Below are 18,062 nucleotides of genomic sequence, written 5' to 3'. Positions count from 1 at the left end.
ATTTCACGTGGCCAGCTGTGACTCGTGGTAATTTGTAGCCTCATTTCAGAGCAAATGTGCTTCTGTCCCCAGCCAACTGAAGGGTGGCATATATTTTAGCATAGGATACAGATTTCTGCAATATTATTTCCTTCTTCATAGAATGATAGAATAGTTTGGATTGGAAGGGACTTCTAAAGGTCATCTAGACAAATCCCTCTGCAATGAGCAGGGGCATCTTCAACTGGATCAGGTTGCTCAGAGCCCCATCCAACCTGACTTAATTTTTTCCAGGGATGGGGCATCTACCACCTCTCTGGGCCACCTGTTCCAGGGTTTTACCACCCTTGTAAAAAACTTCTTCCTTATATCTATTCTAAATCTAACCTCTTCTAGTTTAAAACAATTACTTCTTGTCCTATCATAACAGGCCCTGCTAAAAGATTTGTCTCCATCTTATAAGCCCCCTTTAAATACTAGAAGGATACTGGAAGATTGCAATAAAGTCTCCCCCAAGCCTTCTCTTCTCCATCCAGGCTGAACAACCCAAACTCTCTCAGCCTTTCTTCATATGAGAGGTGCTTCAGCCCCTCTGATCACTTTTGTGTCCCTTCTTTGGACCTGCTTCAACAGGTCCATGTCTTTCCTGTGCTGAGAACTCCAAGGCTGGGCACAGTACTGCAGGTGGGGTCTCACCAGAGCAGAGGGGCAGAATCACCTCCCTCACCCTGCTGACCACAATTATTTTGATGCAGTCCAGGGTACATTTGACCTTCTCATCTGTGAGCACACATTGCCAGCTCATGTCCAGCTTTTCATCCAGCATCTCCTCAGGGCTGCTCTCAATCCCTTCATCCCCCAGCCTGTATTGATACCAGGGGTTGCCCTGACCCAGGCACAGGACCTTGCATTTGGCCTGGTTGAACCTCATGAGGTTCACATGGCCCCACTTTTTGAGCTTGCCCAGGTCCCTCTGGCTGTCATCCTGTCCCTCAGGCATCTCAGCTGCACCACACAGCTTGGTCTGCAAACTCGCTGAGGTTGCATTTGATCCCACTGTGTCACTGATGAAGATGCTAAACAGTACTGGTCCTAGTACGGCCCCCTGAGGGACACCACTTGTCACTGATCTCCATCTGAACATTGAGCTGTTGACTGCTACCCTCTAGATGCAACCATCCAACCAATTCCTCATCCACTGAAGAGTCCATCCATCAAATCTATCTCTCTCCATTTTAGAAGGATTTTGTTGGGGGCCATGTTAAAGGCCTTACAGAAGTCCAGCTAGATGACATCCATAGCTCTTCCCTTGTCCAGTCATGTAGTCAGTCGCTCCATCATAGAAATCCATTAGGTTGGTCAGGCAGGACTTGCCTTGGTGAAGCCATGCTAGCTGTCCTGAATCACCTCCCTGTCCTCCGTGTGCCTTAGTGTAGCTTCTAATAGGATCTGTTCCATGATCTTTGCAGGCACAGAGGTGAGACTGACAGGTCAGTAATTCCCAAGGTCCTCCTTTCTACCTTTTTTAAAAATGAATGCAAAGTTTCCCTTTTTTTCAGTCACCAGGGACTTCACCTGACTGCCATGATGTTTCAAATGTCACAGAGAGTGACTTGGGAACTACATCAGCCAATTCCCTCAGGACTCTGAGATGCATCTCATCAGGTCCCATAGACACGCATACTCAGGTTCCTCAGGTGGTCGCAAACCTGATCTTTTCTTACAGTAGGAGAGGACTTTGTTCCCCTGGTCCCCATCTTGCAGTCCGTCCTCTTGAGAGGTGTGGGAAGAGAGGTCGCCAGTGAAGACTGAGGCAAAAAAAATTGAGTATGTCAGCCTTCTCCTTGTCCGTTGTTACCAGTTTTCCAGTCTTGCTCATCAGGGCCAGTATGCTTTCTTTGACCCTCCTTTTCTGGCTGACATACCTATAGAAGCCCTTTTTATTATTCTTTGCATCCCTTGCAAAGTTCAGCTCCCGCTGTGCCTTGGCCTTCCTGACTCCATCCCTACACAACTGGGCAGATCCCTATACTCTTCCTTCTGTTGCCTATTCATTTCCTTCTTGCCCTTTAGTTTGACCAGCAGGTCTGAGTTCAGCCATGCTACTCTCTTGCCTTCCTTTCCTGGTTTCTTACACGTGGGGATTGAGAACTCCTGTGCTTTGTGGAAGGTGTCCTTCCCTGGTGATAACATAGAAAACCTAATATTAGGGGGGCAACATGGTAATGATGGAATAGGACAGAAAGCTGTTCTGATTTTGTGATGTGTCTTTGTTTTGTCACACGGCTGCTCCTAGGTAAAACAGGAGCTGCCACGTACAGTTTTATCACGAGATGCCATAAAAAACCATAATATAGCTCCATTGATTTGGTGTTACTTTTCTCATTTGTGTGGTTACAGATCAAGAAAACGTAGTCAAAAAAGTCAAGATTAGATGAGGGTAAACTATTGTAAATGGGACTGTGGCCATCTGTAACCACGACTAAATTACAGAAGTTATAAAGCCTGAGCTGCAACATTACTGAATAGAAGGGGGTGTACATGGAAATGAAATGAGCTGGTGCCTCTTGTCGGTGTTGCAGATCTCTTCAAGGAGGTGGCAGGCCCCACAGAAATGTGCGACCAGAGGCAGTTGGGCCTGCTGCTTCACGATGCTATCCAGATCCCACGGCAGCTCGGGGAAGTGGCAGCCTTCGGTGGCAGCAACATTGAGCCCAGTGTGCGTAGCTGCTTCCAACAGGTAAGATAACAAAGACTTTTATGTGGAAAAAAACCTTCTATCTGAAGTCTTAAGATTCGCTTCCATGTCGTGTAAAAAGAAGAGAGGAATTTATAAACATCCATTGAATTTTGAAGAGAAATGAATATGCTTCTGCAACTGAATGTGGGAAGTTATTGTGAAAATGCAGCTATAAAAGATGGTTTATGGTTTAGGAGAGGATCAAACAAATTACCTTTAGCAAAAAGAATATATAAACCATTGTGATTTTGACAATACCGGCCTGCTCTAAAAGCTGTTAAAAATTTTTGTAGCAGCCAATTATCCTGCTTTGCATCGTTCCAAGCAACCTGATACTGTGAGAACAACGTGCTTTTCTCTGCTGGAACAAGACATGATCTCAACAGAACAAGAGAATGATGTTGGTAGTAATTTTTGACCTTGTGCATCAAGAAATTATTTAACATTATTTTACTGGCAAAAGACCTTGCAGTTGTATGAAACGTCAAGCATAGACATTTACATGTCATAAGCCTTTATGCAGCAGATCAGAACATGGAATAAAGCTGTCTTACAGCCTGCTGTTCAGCTCCACACTACATGCAGGGGGTTAATGAGGCTGCAAGGAGCGTCTGTTTAAAGAAGATGAGAATTAAAAAGAGGATGTCATAATGGAACACAGCCTAACTCAGACTTTGTCAAGGATGCCTAGGGCTCTGACTGTTTGCAAATGATAACTATACTGCTTGAGTGTATTATTTGAAAGTGGCAGCATTGTCAGAAGTTCTATATGGATTAAAAATTCACTATGACATATATAAAACTACTGGCTTGAATATTTCTGATTTTATTGAATTGAACAGTAAGTATTATAGTGAACTTCTAGAGCATTTTTCTTTTGCCATTCTTTCATAGACGTTTCTACGTCTTCATCCAGTGCTTTGAAAAATTCAGTTGTGCTAGCTTTTTTGAGAACTATTAGATCTATTTCTGGACTCTGAGATGATTGGAATTGGAAGAGAGTCTGACCAGATCATGAATAATTTGGTAGATACTTATGGAAGTTTGTTTGCCCAATTAGCCATGTAAGACTTCTCCTGCTGCTTCAGACAGTAAGGGATGGTGCTTGACACATCTATCACCGATCTTGAGTTGTTCCAGTCATACTGAAATAAATTATTAATTCGTTAGTTGCAGACTTTCCTGTGACAGAGGAATGATCTTTATGTCCCTCAAGAATCTGCCCTCTCTCATGTTCAATTATGGGTGAGGGGTGCTAGCAAGGTAGAGTTTAAATATTTGATGTAATATTATGAGTATACCAATGATGAGGTTGCATCCCTCATCTCATATGAATAGCTCAAGTTCAGGCCCTGGTTGTTAAGAGAGCACAGAGAAAGCAAGCAGCTGCATGACAGTTACCTCAGCCTAGTGAAAACAAGTATTTTGCTGGTGGGGAAAGAGTGTTACTTTCTTTTTGTTGTGTGTGTGGGTTTTTTTTTTTTGTGTTTTGTTTTTTTTTTTTTTTTTTTATCCTGTTCCCTCTTACTGGTAAAAATCAACTTGGACTATGAATAGATTAAGAAACCTAGTGTTGCTTCTCATCACGTGTTACTGTTTAAGAATAACTTTTGTTTTAGGTTGTTTTCTGTTGCTTCCAGTGAGTTCAGAAAGATGACCTCTGTTCTTACTGCTGACAAAGTTGATGAATAGAATACCTTTACAGCTAGGCTTCTCTGGTGGTTACAGCTCAAAGAGAATGTGGAAGCATGTTTGTTTGCTTCTCAAAACAATCATGTTAATACTTGAGCTCTGCTGTATTCTTGCAGTGATTGCCTATAAATGGCAGATTTCTTTCTCTCATTACTTGCTTATTCACCTGTTTGTTTATGCGTGTGTTTCTTTAATGTGCTAACTTGAAACAATACCTTGGGGTCAAAACACAATTTAAAAAAAGAATTGCATGAGTCTCATGGCAGTTAGTAGATACATGCAAGCACTACTGACTTTCAGTGGTCTGGCATTGATCGTAACTCAAAAGACGACCATGTCTTTAGCATGTCTGAACCGAGCCTTTCATGCTCCCTTACTTCTTTCTCAAGTCTTTTCGGTTCAAAGATGGCTTTACTATGGACTCCATTACTCCCTTACTGTGCCCTTCATCTTCGTTACCATCTGTCTACTCTATCACAGCTGTTTAGTCCTCTGTCTTCTTATTAACTTGTTTTCTTTATTTGCATTTTAATCGAGGTTATTTCTTGTGTCCTGTAACTGGTTTTACATTAACCTGACATGGAAAGGGCTGACACTGGTGGTTGGGGCTTTTTTAGTTGAATTCTAAGGAAAAACCACATGTGTGTGTATGCTGGGTTTGGTTTTTTGTTGTGTTTTTTTGTTTTGGTGTGTCTTTGTTTTTTGTTTGTTTGGTTGGTTTTTTTAATTTAGGTGTGGGGTTTTTTTCTCTCCACAGAACCACAATAAGCCGGAAATAACTGTAAAACAATTTATAGATTGGATGCGCTTAGAGCCACAGTCTATGGTATGGCTGCCAGTTCTACACCGCGTGGCAGCTGCAGAAACAGCAAAACATCAGGCCAAGTGCAACATCTGTAAAGAGTGTCCAATTGTTGGCTTTAGGTAAGAGGACGGGAGTTGGGTGCAAGGTTTCTCTGAAAATATATGCATATTTTTAAGTCTTCCAAAAAGTACATTTCTTTGTTTGTTTTTCCACTGTTTCCCTGCTTTAAGGTGGGATCTGCCACCCACGGTGAGGCCACAGTATGACCTAAGCCAGTGCATTTCTGGCTCCTGCAGTACAGCTGTTAGACACCCAAGGGTGCTATAAATTACAGGTGTGTAGGGTGAGTGTCACTGGGAGTTTTAGTATTGGTGGATCCAACAAGTAGCAAGTGAAGTATAAATGCACCCCATGTATTCTAGAAGCACAAGGCAATAGGTTGCTGATCAGTAAGAAAAAATGCAGCTGTCTGCCTGCTGTCCACCATAAGGCTTGGGAAACTAACGCAAGCCAGGCAATATTAAACACCCTTCAACAGCAATCTTTCCTTGCTTGAGGCAAACATAGATACGTTGCTGTGATGAGACTTGCACAGTTTCTGTCTAAAACATTGAATGTAATCTAACTTTTGCCTGTTCAAAGGAAGCTGTGAATTCTAAAAGAAAAAATGGCACTAGGCATATTCTCCGTGTTATCCTCCTGAACTGTATGATTTTACTATGAATTATCACTACGGGGCATGGGATAGTTGGTACCCTTAGTGAGTACTGTTACAACTAACATGGATTTGTGAATTGATTGCTCCAGTGTACAAAATGATGGAGAAAAAAGAAAAAAGAAAAAAAAAAAAAGAAAGAAAAAAAAAAGTAGAGACTAAACTTAACTGGCTTTTTCCTCTGCTGTGGTCATGAAAGATTATTTAGGAATGATATAAAGCAGTCTTCCTTCTAAGTGATTCTAAGACTTTTTTTTTTTTTTAGGTATCTAGGCAGATGAGTAATTTTTGCTCCCCATGCTTTCTGTTGTTTTAAAGGATAATAATGGGAATCCTGAGGTTAGTTTCATCTCACCTAGCTTTAGGCATGCTGTATTTAGTCTTATGAGATTGAGATAGCAACTCTTTTCTTTTACTATAATAAATATATATTTATATTTATATATATAAATATAACCTGTATAAATACAGGTATGTGAGTGCTTCCAAAAGTATTTAATCTGATCAGACTTTGTGGTCTGTCTTAAGAGGAGAAGAAATTCCTCTATAATGTTCCTATTTTTCTTAATTAAAGCTTCAGGGAGTGTAGGGTGACAAAGCTCCAGCTCAGATATCTTTTAGATGCATAAGTTGGGGCTGCTGAATCTTGTCTGTACTGAAATATTTTGTGTGGAGAAGGACATAGAGAGAAAAGAAGAGAAAGGAAGGCAAAGGAATGGCTCATTCTAAGTAATTTCTACAATGAGATCTGCAGCAACAAAAGCATCTAGCATCTTAGCAGAAGGTAGATGTGGCCATTTAATACACAGGCTCTGAGTAAAGATTATAAACAGTTCCATCAGCAATCTTAAAAGTGAACCTTCACATTTATAGACACATATTGTCTTGCAAAACAAAACATAAAACTCAGCAGGGAAAAATGTGTATTAGTGCTGATACTGCTCTCAGAAAGCACTTTAATTTAAACTTTACCTATTCAGTAGCTATTCAATTTGGTTCAGTTAGCTCATTCTAGTTTCATACAAATTATATAACCTCAGCCATTGAGAACAGCCGTACTACAAAAACCAGTGGGTGGAATCCGGCATTGAATTGTCACTTTTTGGTTTCAGTTAAAAAAAAAAAAAAAAAAAACAAAACAAACAACAAAACAAACAAAAAAACCAACCCAAACAAAAAAACCCAAAAAAACCCCCAACCAACCAAACAAAAACATGTTACTGGTAGCTATATTTAACACAAGGGATACTGTATAAGTTTCTTACCTTGTTTATACATATACATGCTCTTAAAACAACAGAAGTAAATCAATCAATGCAATTTTTCAACTTGAATTTATATTATTTTTATAATTCATGAATTCTCAAGAGTTTTGTTTTCTGAAAAGTGTTTAGAATTTTTGAGTATTAAAATTATGCACAAACTTAAACTATCTGGTATGTAAAAACATATAAAATTAAAAGAAAAATATGAAGCTGATGACTAAGATTTTCTGCTTCAAAGTAACTTCAGCAAGATGATTGACATTGGCTCTCTGCCTGGCTATAGGAGGCAGGAATTTCTTTTGAATATGCAATGAGGTGACCTGTGTAGTGTAGGAAGATTGTGTGGACTAGGAGGGCTGTGGGTTTGCTGTGTCCCACGCAGCTGCTGTGTTGGCACTGGTGCCCCTGGATGTGCAGCTGTGCTGAGCGTTGGCTGTGCCATGTCCCGGTCATGCACACCTGCACACTTCAAGGTGCTTTCCAAGCTAATCCCAACAAACTCACCCTGTCTTGTGTTGCTGCTGCTGAAAAGCAGGTGACACCATTTCAGAGAACAATTTGCCTCATGAGGCTTAATAGAAAGTCAATATTAGAGCTCAACTTAGGAAACTCTAATCACTTTGTTTAATGTCCCCGTAGGTACCGGAGCTTAAAACATTTCAACTATGACGTCTGTCAAAGCTGTTTCTTTTCTGGCCGTACAGCAAAGGGGCATAAGTTGCATTACCCAATGGTGGAATATTGTGTACCTGTGAGTACCAACTTACTGACTGTTCCTAAGGGATTGTTTTTGCATTATTTGAGGTCTAAACTTTTTCATAGTCTTTTGTCACCTAGATATTCTGCCAGGTTTTCTTTTTCATATGTTTAGTAGGGCCTGTGTTCCTGCCTTTCTCTTTGGAAGTCACCAGGGACTTTGCTAGTACTGCTGATTTTATGTGGGCGGTGTTTGGATTCTGTAGAAATGAGTATAAGTAATCACCTCTGAGAGAACTTAAACTTCACTTTTGTTTTGTAAAAACAAAGCTGGAATATTAAATGTAATTGCAGTGCTTGTACACGCAAACACATGTGCACACACTGTAAGGGTGAGAACATGTCAGAGGAAAGGGACTGACTTTCCTATTACTATACTATATATAGTAAAGTATATTTAATATTCTAATAATGCACTTTAATATATGTAAAGGTGCATGATACTTGTTTTCAGGTCCATCCAACGTTTTGCTGGATTTGTGAAAACAGGGTGGGAATATGTCGCGTTTCATTCTGCTGAGTAATTGCTTTTACTGGGATATTTAAAAATTGGTCTGTAGCTGGAAAAAAAACCTTAAACAAACCAAAACAGAATTGACAGTTTCTAACCAAAAACAATGTGAGAGGTTTGCCTGCAATAGCTAGAGAAAAATTAATTTTATAACACAGTATTTTCCTATTGAAATTTAAACACAGTTTTTCCACGGAAGGTTTTAGGAGACTTTTTTAAGTGGAAGACAGGGTAACTTCCTTCATACAAATACTGCTTTCGTATTTTTTTATCGTACAGTTGTTTACATTCTGAAGAATTTTAATTCAGCCACAAATGAATTAATAGGATAATTGGCCTGTAATTTAAACAACAGTGGCAAAAGGTCTGTATGCTCAGAAAAACATATTCAGGCCAGATTATAACTACAGCTGATGAAATAGAGCTGATTTCCAATAGTGTTACAAGGTTCTGTGGGTTCTTTGATTAGCAAAGCATTGTTGACTTATTTGGCTGTCTTTTGCTGCAGTAGTTGGACTTATTACCTGTGTTTTCCTCCTCTTTTCATCCAATGTGTCTCCTTTAGCAGAATTCAAATTCTATTAAGTAGTCTTTTCACTTCATTGTCATCAGAAGAAACCATGAGTTGTGTTAATTTGTTTTCATTAATTCTGTAACCTAATGATAGGAATTGATTGATACATTGGCATGCCAGGCTACCTTCTGAAGACATTTTTAAAGTAGATTTGTTGTTTTCCAGCCATTTCTAATGTTTGTTATATTCTGTAACTGGTTTTCTCTTTTCTTCTCCTCTTTTCAGAGGTCATTTTCTGGTTTGGTTTTATACTGGTTTTGTAGTATGACATAGGCCCAGTTTTGCCCATACTCACATGATTCTTCTAACCCTCTGGATCTGGACATCTATGGTATTTTCTTTCCTTTATCAGACATCATTAAAAATATGGTGATACTGGTATTTTACTTGTCTCTTTAGCCAATGTAACTGAAACAGCCTGAACATGTCTGAGATGTATTTTTCTTAGATTTGTTTTTTTAATTTTTCTCCGTATAAAGTTCTCTCAAACCTCATCTTTACTTTATATCATGCTCATGGAACAGAAATGTTCTTTGTTAATGCCTATAATATACAGAAAATTCAGAAATGAATGTGTAAGGTGTGTCAAAATAGATAATGCTACCAGTCCACGGAATAAGATACTCATCCTGTTGCATTAGTCAGATACAAATTACATCTGGTATCGGGTATGGTACTGTCTCTAGAATAGGATGGTATGTTTCTGATGACTTCCAGGTTTTGTCAGAAGCAGCAGATTTGGTATCTGAGAGAAATTTTCAGTTCTTGTTAAACATGTTCACGTTACATAACTGTGAGACATGTCATTTACAAGTGAAGACTCTCATATCAAAAAATATATTCTGGAAATGGCTGGAATCCCTACTACCCTGGGTCTAGGGACACCTTGTTTTATAATGAAGATTTGTGTTACCACTGCAAAAAATACAATTTTAAAGCATTATTAAGTGCAAAATCTTTCCATGAAATATGGGAGGAGTTATGTGAATCTACTATGAGATAATAAAAGGAATACAATTACATTCTTGATTAGAGTGAGTGAGGGAAGGTAAGTGTGTAGGAGGTAAAGGAAAGAAATTGGGGCAGTTTAAAGTAGAGCAGAATAAAAGAGATGGCATATAATTTAGGTGGCACAGAAAATTAGAAGTCCAACACTGACCTCCGTTAATCTGAAAGCTGAATATGGTGTTTGGAATTTTTTTCTGGTACTGCTGTAAGTACACTCTGCTAGCTCTATTTCTGTTAAAAGAAAGAACCCATTATATGAACAAACTTCTTATATGTTTGACTTCCATAATCAGTACCTACATGCAATCCATTTTAATTAATCTCATCTGAATTAGGTCAGGAATAAAGAATTGATTTCACAAAAAGAATCCAGTGGGATTTTTTGCTGTTCTTTGTATTAATGTACTATGGTGGTTGTACTAATTTGTTGCTAAACTTCTCTACATATTGAACTCATTTAATGCAATATAATGGTCAAGAATTGCAAATTCCTTTGTAGTAAGTTAGTAGAATAGCTTATATGTTTAAATGGAATAATATCTGAAAAACAGCACAGCTGGGTTTGTGAAATAATAAGAAAAAATAAATAAAGAGAAGGTACCAAGGCCAATAAATTGCTCCTTCAAATCTATTATATTACAGTACAGCTAGCCTGAATAGGAAGAGTACATCTACTATACCTTTTAAACCAAATTCAAAGGCTATTGATGTTGAATTGTTACTTTTGTGGCTAGTCTGGCAAAGCAGAATACAAATGCATGTACTCTTCAAACTGCATTAATAAAATCTAGCTTCTCTTTCTTGCTGCTAATGTATATTAATCACTATCATTGAGAATACTAGCAATAATTAAGGGAAAAAAGTGCTTCCCTGGTTAAAAAAGCTGACACTTAGAACTCGAGCTTAGTCACAGATGGAGGAAGGACCTTTGAATTGTCTTTCAGGTAAGCGGTTCAGTCTAGGGCATGAAGGGATTTCTCAGAATCTGTTAGTTCTACTTAAATTTAAAATTATTTGGAGAATGGCTTAAGGAGTCTGTTTTAAAAATTAAATTTACAAGGGGACAATTCTCTGTTTCAGTGAGTTTCATGATATTTGCAGCACATGAGAATTGCTTTGTAATTTCAGAATAGGTCTATTTACACCAGATAGTTTTTGCGTCCTAATCTGTAATGCCGTTTAGTGTTCATCCTAGCTTGCAGTTTAGTTTTCTTGATGCTGGAAATGCAAGAATCCATAATAATGAACTTCAGTTATGTGTTTTTTTCTTTCATTCAGGATTTAGAGATGGGTGGGGTAAGGAACTGAAAACATTACTGTCTCTAACGAGCAGAAATTGTGAAGTTGTTATAGTTATTTTTTCACCTGTAAATTGTTTTTTTTCTCTGAAAAGATGAGAAATAATTTTTTAAATGTAGAGTTTCACACAGAGATGTGTAAAATTTTTTTAAGATTTTCCTAGCATCTAATTCAGGAATAATCTTAAATAAGTACCTATATATGATATATTTTTAGCTTTTTTGGAATTAAGGTTCTCTCAGTAGTGGTGCTTGTGTTACATTAACATGTCTTTCTGTACCAATGGGTTCTCTGGATTTCAGGTGGAAGTAGTTTTCTTTCTCCAAACTGTTTCCACTTCACAACTCCTATTGTCCACAGTAAAATCTTAAAGGCAGCTTTTCTGAGGTAATGTACAAATATCGAATCAGCAGTTCTGCACATTTTCTCATTTGAAGTAGTCTTACTTCTGACCTCTGTGAAAGTGTAATCAGTTTTTGTAGTTCTCTGCCACTATGCTCACCTGCAGGTCCTTATTTTGGGAACTGTTTTTTTTGTACCCTTTCTATACAAAACGATGGCAGCAAAGGTTAGCCCCTTCATCTTCCAGATGACCAGAATTTTATTTCCCTGAAAGAGCTCAGAACACGATAGGCAAGATGTCAGAATTTGTTTGGATGCTAGTGCACCCTAGACTGAGATATTTTTTCCAGGCACAACAAAGCTTATATGCAGTAGTGCCTGTTAAGAGTTCTCCTCTAGGTAAGTCATCTGAAAATTTAATTGCTGCTGACATCCAGAGAAGACAGATACATTCCTCAACATTAAGCAGCCTCAGTGTTTTATAAGCAACAAACTGACATCAGTAAGTCAGCGGTTTCATCTTGACATGCGTATCAATGCACCAAGCATGATGCTTTACAGTTATCAAAATGGGATTGTTCTGTGGGGGAGATGAAAGAAAGCAGTAAGAATGGTAGAATGTGGCTATTTTGCATGCAGAACATCGCTTCCAGCTGGGGAGTTCAGAGATTACTCTTTGCCTGGAGAGGAATAGCTATGTGGTCAGGGTAGCCTTTGATATCGAGCAGCTAGGCAATGTGCTTTCCTCTAGGTCTTACTCTTACAGTTGCTCAGATAGCCAGCTTACATGATCTACTACCATTTTGCAACTTAATTTTTTAAATTCTGTTAAATTCTGAGGTAAGTTAGTTACTCTTGAAATGACAGCTTGATTTCACTGGAGTAAACTGAAATATATACATAATCACTCTTGGTGAGAAACTGCTGTGAAGTGCCCCTATTTGAAGATGGTCGCAGAAGGGTGATCCTCACAAAGTTACACAGTGCAAACGACACTGATGTGGCAGTGACAGCCATAAATACAGTTATTGTACCTTCAATAACCTAATTTTTGTGGTATCCTATCTTATAGCTTTATCAAAGGATATGAGATGCCTTTTAAAACTGTTGGTGCTTTGTTGGATGGGAATGAAAATATGCACTTAAACGTGTTTAAGTTATCGGTTAATTGCATTCTTAAGTGTCAGTTTTAAAAAAATAATTATTAGAGGAATTAAATACCTGTTTCTTTACCCCACTTTTTATGCTGGGAAGTTTCCCAGCCTGTCAGTGGCACCTAGCTGATTGCTACGTGCTCTTTACCTGCACATATGGTCTAAAAATTTTGGTTTCCATCAAGAATGCTTAGGCTCATGGTGCAAATTCTACCAAGTGTTACAGATAAATAAAATGCCAAGAAATAAAAATACGAATATGTAAAAAAGCATTGATTTTTTTTTTGATTTTTTTTTTAATCCAAACCTTAAAATTTACTAAAGCATTTGAAGAATATCATATTCAGCTATCTCTGTTAGGACTTCTATTAAAGAATAAACTAAATTCCTTTTAAATGACACAGATGTTCTTTTATACTGGAAATTTTGCATCACTGAGCATGTAGTTTTATAAAAACCATATTTTCTTGGAACTTGCTTGATTATTTCGTGTGTTGAATGTACACTTCTCCAGCTTCCTCATAACCCATGAATGTCTGGCTGGGGTTAATGACAGCATTTGTTAATGAGTTTCACACCTTTTCTGGGGATCAGTTTCTATGTGTATGTTAGAACAGATCTTTGGTTTTGTGTTAGACATAGTATAAGAAATGTAATTAAGAGAATGATGACTTGGTTGCAGACTAGTCCTTTTAGGTAGATACGTGTAGTGAAAGGAGTGGAAAATTTTCTGGGCTTTCATTATCACTATTTTTTCTTTGAAAAAAAAAAAAAGAGTGAGAACTATAAATAAATGTATGTTTTAGAAGTATTATGTATTATTTATTCACATATAGGGTTTATATATTCATGTTTATTTTTTAGATTATATATTACTTAATTTAGAGCTCTCCAACTGGTTTGTTACATTCTTGGTAGTACTTTTTCCCGACAGAGATTTGTTCCGTTTCTAATATATTAAAAATATATACCAACTGGTTTTCTTTAACCTACATACAAACCCCTTGTCTCAGCATATTCTGGTTCTTCTGCTGCTTTCCATGTAAATACCAGTTTCTTAAATTTGTGTTCATGTACAAGGAATTTTGTCTGGTTCTAGAGTGTGACTTATGACTCCATTTATACTTGACTGTTACACTGAAGTGTGCTATTGCCAGTTTGTCATTTGTTACAGATTTTCTCCTTGAGACCTTCTGCTGCAGGCGGTTTTTTAGTTATTTATTTGTGCCAGCCATGGATCTTAGTTACTCCTTCCTGAACTTTGTCTTGTTCTAAGAACTAATATTTTAAATTGAGTTTGAAAGTATGGTGGTTTGGCTCAAATTTTCAGTGAAGGATTTTTTTTTTCTTTGCTTTTGAAGTAGCTCTCTAACTATGGTGGTGTTTGTACTATTGACTTATGTGGAAATAGTCAAGATGTCATGATGTAAGGAAGTGTACAAGCTACCTGTTGGTTTGAATTCAATAGATAGATTCTACACAACAATGCCTGGCTATTCTTTTTCAAAAGTAAAATGTTATGGTACATCTGTCTTAGTGTGATTTTGGATTGGATTCTGTAGTGTGGTTATATGCAAAAAAAAAAAAAAAAAAAAAAAAAAAAAAGAAGAAGAAATACTTCTAAGAGTTGCATCTTGGTTGCGTGTAAATTAAAATAGTTCTTCCAAATCTGCTCAGATTTCACTGGTGTTAGTATTTATTGTCCTCAGTCTGTACACAGTCATATTAGCCTTTCCAAGGAACTGCATCAGGCTGTCATACCAAATAAAGAATACACCAGAGGAAAAGTCTGGCAGCTCAGTAGACATTTATTTCTGCAATGTGTAGGTACTAAAACTTTCATTCCTTGGCCTTGGGACAGAGTTCCATCTGCTGGAGTTACTGTTGCATGAGAACAAGCAGCCCTTTGGGCTGCCTCACATTCCTTGTCTGGGTGATGCAGTCATTGGAGCAGATGCTTTCTGAGAATGATTTTGATTTTGGGACTCCTCTTGAGTTCACCAGTTATAAAATTCAGGGGTTCAAACACCCCTTAATCCCGAATTTGCTCCATTTGTTAACACCATATGTGAGAAACTCTTACCAACATCAGTTTGATTATCTACAATTTTTATTGCTTGTCTAATCTGCATTACAGAGTTTGTAACTGCGTATATTATACATACATTATTATATATATTACAGTATTTTATATATATACATTAAATACATAAATAAATAGATAAGTATTTTTATGTTTTGAAAATAGAGAATAAAATCAGATAGTAGGTTGCCTGACCTGCTTCTAGTCCTCTTTGTAGCACAAAACGGAAAAAATTTGCAAAACTGAAAAGTCTTTCACTCAGTTTTCCCTATGGATATCCATCTGCTTTGGCATCCTTTTATGTTAACAGGGTTCTCCCAAAGCAGAATATACAGAAATACAATCTGTAGTTTGTTGTTACAGGATTTGGGCTGGAGATCTGTAGAAACCATTGCAAACCTTCAGCTAACGCAGAAGGTGAATGACCTCTTTACTGCACTTGCAAGAGGAAATGCTCAATAGTAACTGCTACATGTGATGGGAACCATTCTGTTCAAGTACTCAGTACAGTCTGTAAAGCACGTATACTTTGAAGGCATACTGTATACCATTGTTTCTTTCTGCAGATGTCTTTATTGCCATTTTCACCTTGTTTTTTATGCCTGCATGTTTTGCTTGCATCCCTGATTTTGTAGCAGAAATCAACCGAATAGTATTACCAAAGCAGTGCTGCTTTTATTGTTGTGATTATTTCCCATTAAACTGATTTTTAAAAGCAGTTGCATCAATTTTAATTCTCTCCTAAAGAACACAATTAATTCCATGTCAGGGTGAGGGATGGGGCTAAGCACTTGTCAGGCTGGGAAGAGGCTGCATCGGTGGGAACCAGAAAAAACGGTGCTGGGGGGCTGGGAGTTGCTGGTTCTAACTTGTAAATTTAGCCTTGGAGAATCTTGTGCTATTTTTTATACTAGTCTTGTCCTGCAGTAGTAAGGAGGCAGATAAACATGAGTTTGTTACTTCAGGCACTAATTGTTCTTACCAGGACTGCCTCTGACTGTGCCTTTGAAGTGTGCCTTCAAACAGTGCTAGCACAATGGCTGTTACTTCATCTGTGGGGTTTTTTTGACTGGAATGATATAGGTAGTGGCACAATCCTGTAGGAAGAGATCTGCTAACTTTAGAAAATGCTCATGAAGAATTTGGCCATTACAGCAGATGATTTAGCACATACTGCTCCCATCTTGTGATAAAGTTTTTCAGTTTAGGAGTTTTCCAGAATGGGGGGCAGTGAGTATTTTGTGGCCCTTTGTGAATATAGAGGGCTGTGTTAGCTACTTTTTTTTTCTTTCTTTCTTTTTTTTTTTCCCCCCCCAAACAAAGCCATTGCTATTAGCTGTATTTTTTCAGCACAGTAATTACAAGGTTTTTTGGTCTGTGGGGCGAGTTAGAAGCTTTATGTGTACAAGTACACTGTCAAGCTTGCTTTCAGTGGCAAAGAATATATCCCTCCCCTCCCCCCCCCCCCCCTCCTTGTATCTGGCAAACTGATTTGCCTTTTTTTTTATTTTTCTGAAAAATTAAATTTTTGTGGTTTGCAGGACTGGTTATAAATGTTTTCCTCAAGAGTTGAATCTCTTTCAGTGGTAAATCCAATGCGTTTGTTGCTGGGAATTTGAAGCCTTGCTGTTTTTCTCAGTAGAGGACATTATTATTGTACCATTTTTCAGGACACTAAAAAGGCAATTTTAACATCATTAACATTTTGAGGTTCTTTCTTGTATCCTTTTTCAGGACAGTAGCAGCACTTTTATCTCAATGCTATTTAGCAATGTTCAATTTGATTTCTTTTAACTTTTTAAGACAACGTCTGGGGAAGATGTACGGGACTTTACAAAGGTGCTGAAGAATAAGTTCCGGTCAAAGAAGTATTTTGCAAAGCATCCCCGACTTGGCTACCTACCTGTGCAAACAGTATTGGAGGGTGACAACCTGGAGACGTAAGCTTGATTACTGAGTAATTGTTCCTGGGGTGACTGGCCTATTCTGTTAAAAACAAAGTGAAACCCGAGAAACAATCAACAGCAGCTGTAAAGCCTTGTGCTGTTATTACCTTCTGTGAATTGTTTTGTGTTATTTGCAGATCTTTCCTAGTTTTGAAAAAGTCACATGTATTATACTTTGATTTTTGGAAGCATTTTATCATAAACCCACGGACTTTAGCAGGTAATGTTGGAAGGAGCTGAATGGCTGTTTCACAGAGAACACTTCTATAGCTTTGGGGAGACTGAGCTTTTTGAAACTGCAGTGCTTATTTGGTTATATCAAAGTCACTGGAGTTAGAAATCTCTCAGCTAATCAGGTTCCTACAGGCTTCAGAAATATAGGTGGCCTAATAAAAGAGCATTGTCAGTGTCTCCACAGTATTACTTATGGTGCTGGCAGAATTACTCAACGTTATTTACTTACTTGGTAGCTGTCAGCAAAGGACACTCTTAAAAGAGCAAAATTAAGATGTGTTGACAGGGTGCTAGAACTAGTTTCATAGATTGACTGTCCTTGACATTCTGGAGTCTGCAGTACTGCAGCACTGCTTAGCTAGCAACAGCAGATGTGAAGCTTCAACATATATGCTCTGTTTACATGCAACAGCCCAGTGCCTTTGTCCATGCTCTGTTTTCATGACTGGAGGACTGTGCATTTCATTTATAATAAGCAAACAAACCCTGCTCGTTAGCAGTTTACCAAGTAATCTGAAAACTGGCATTATTGATGGCCTGGCTCCTAAGGAAGCAACACACATTCAAATGTTAAAACGTTACTCACTGGAGCAGTCTTCAGCTGCCACCAACACAGGAAAACAAAGCTGCTTTGATGTGATGAAAGTCTGCCAACGGTGCCAGAAATTGGAATGTCAGAACTGTAATCACAGGTCAGGATAATACTCTCTTGCTCCAGTCATGTGAGAAATATAAAGATAAATGGCCAGCATCATGCTGAAGAAACTGTTGGTATTGGTTTTCTCCCCTGCAGGTGGCAAAACTCAGTAATACATTCCTTAAAAGAAATAAAATAAAAAATCCTAAATAGTCAAGTATCAGCCTGTAATACAATGTATTTACCTCTGATTACTTTTATGCAGAAGGAAAATAACCATTGATAACTTTGACTTACGGTGGGTTTTTTTGTTGTCAGTGAT

The 18,062-nt window shown here is 38.0% G+C and overlaps 1 protein-coding gene across 7 annotated transcripts in view; it reads left to right on the top strand.

Moving 5' to 3' along the window:
* UTRN (utrophin) overlaps positions 1-18,062 on the top strand; it is a 413,274-nt gene that overhangs the window by 368,156 nt on the left and 27,056 nt on the right. For all 7 annotated transcript variants that reach the window (XM_037392250.1, XM_037392248.1, XM_037392249.1 and 4 more), the window contains 4 exons: positions 2,562-2,719; positions 5,169-5,335; positions 7,836-7,947; positions 16,727-16,863. In XM_037392250.1, the coding sequence (XP_037248147.1) occupies positions 2,562-2,719; positions 5,169-5,335; positions 7,836-7,947; positions 16,727-16,863 (574 nt within the window). The remainder of the gene's footprint in view (positions 1-2,561; positions 2,720-5,168; positions 5,336-7,835; positions 7,948-16,726; positions 16,864-18,062) is intronic.

The sequence above is a fragment of the Falco rusticolus genome, chromosome 6, assembly GCF_015220075.1.
Source record: "Falco rusticolus isolate bFalRus1 chromosome 6, bFalRus1.pri, whole genome shotgun sequence".
Lineage (NCBI taxonomy): Eukaryota > Metazoa > Chordata > Aves > Falconiformes > Falconidae > Falco > Falco rusticolus.
The sequence above is the reverse complement of the archived record's forward strand: the minus strand, read 5'-3'. Positions and strand labels throughout refer to the sequence as shown.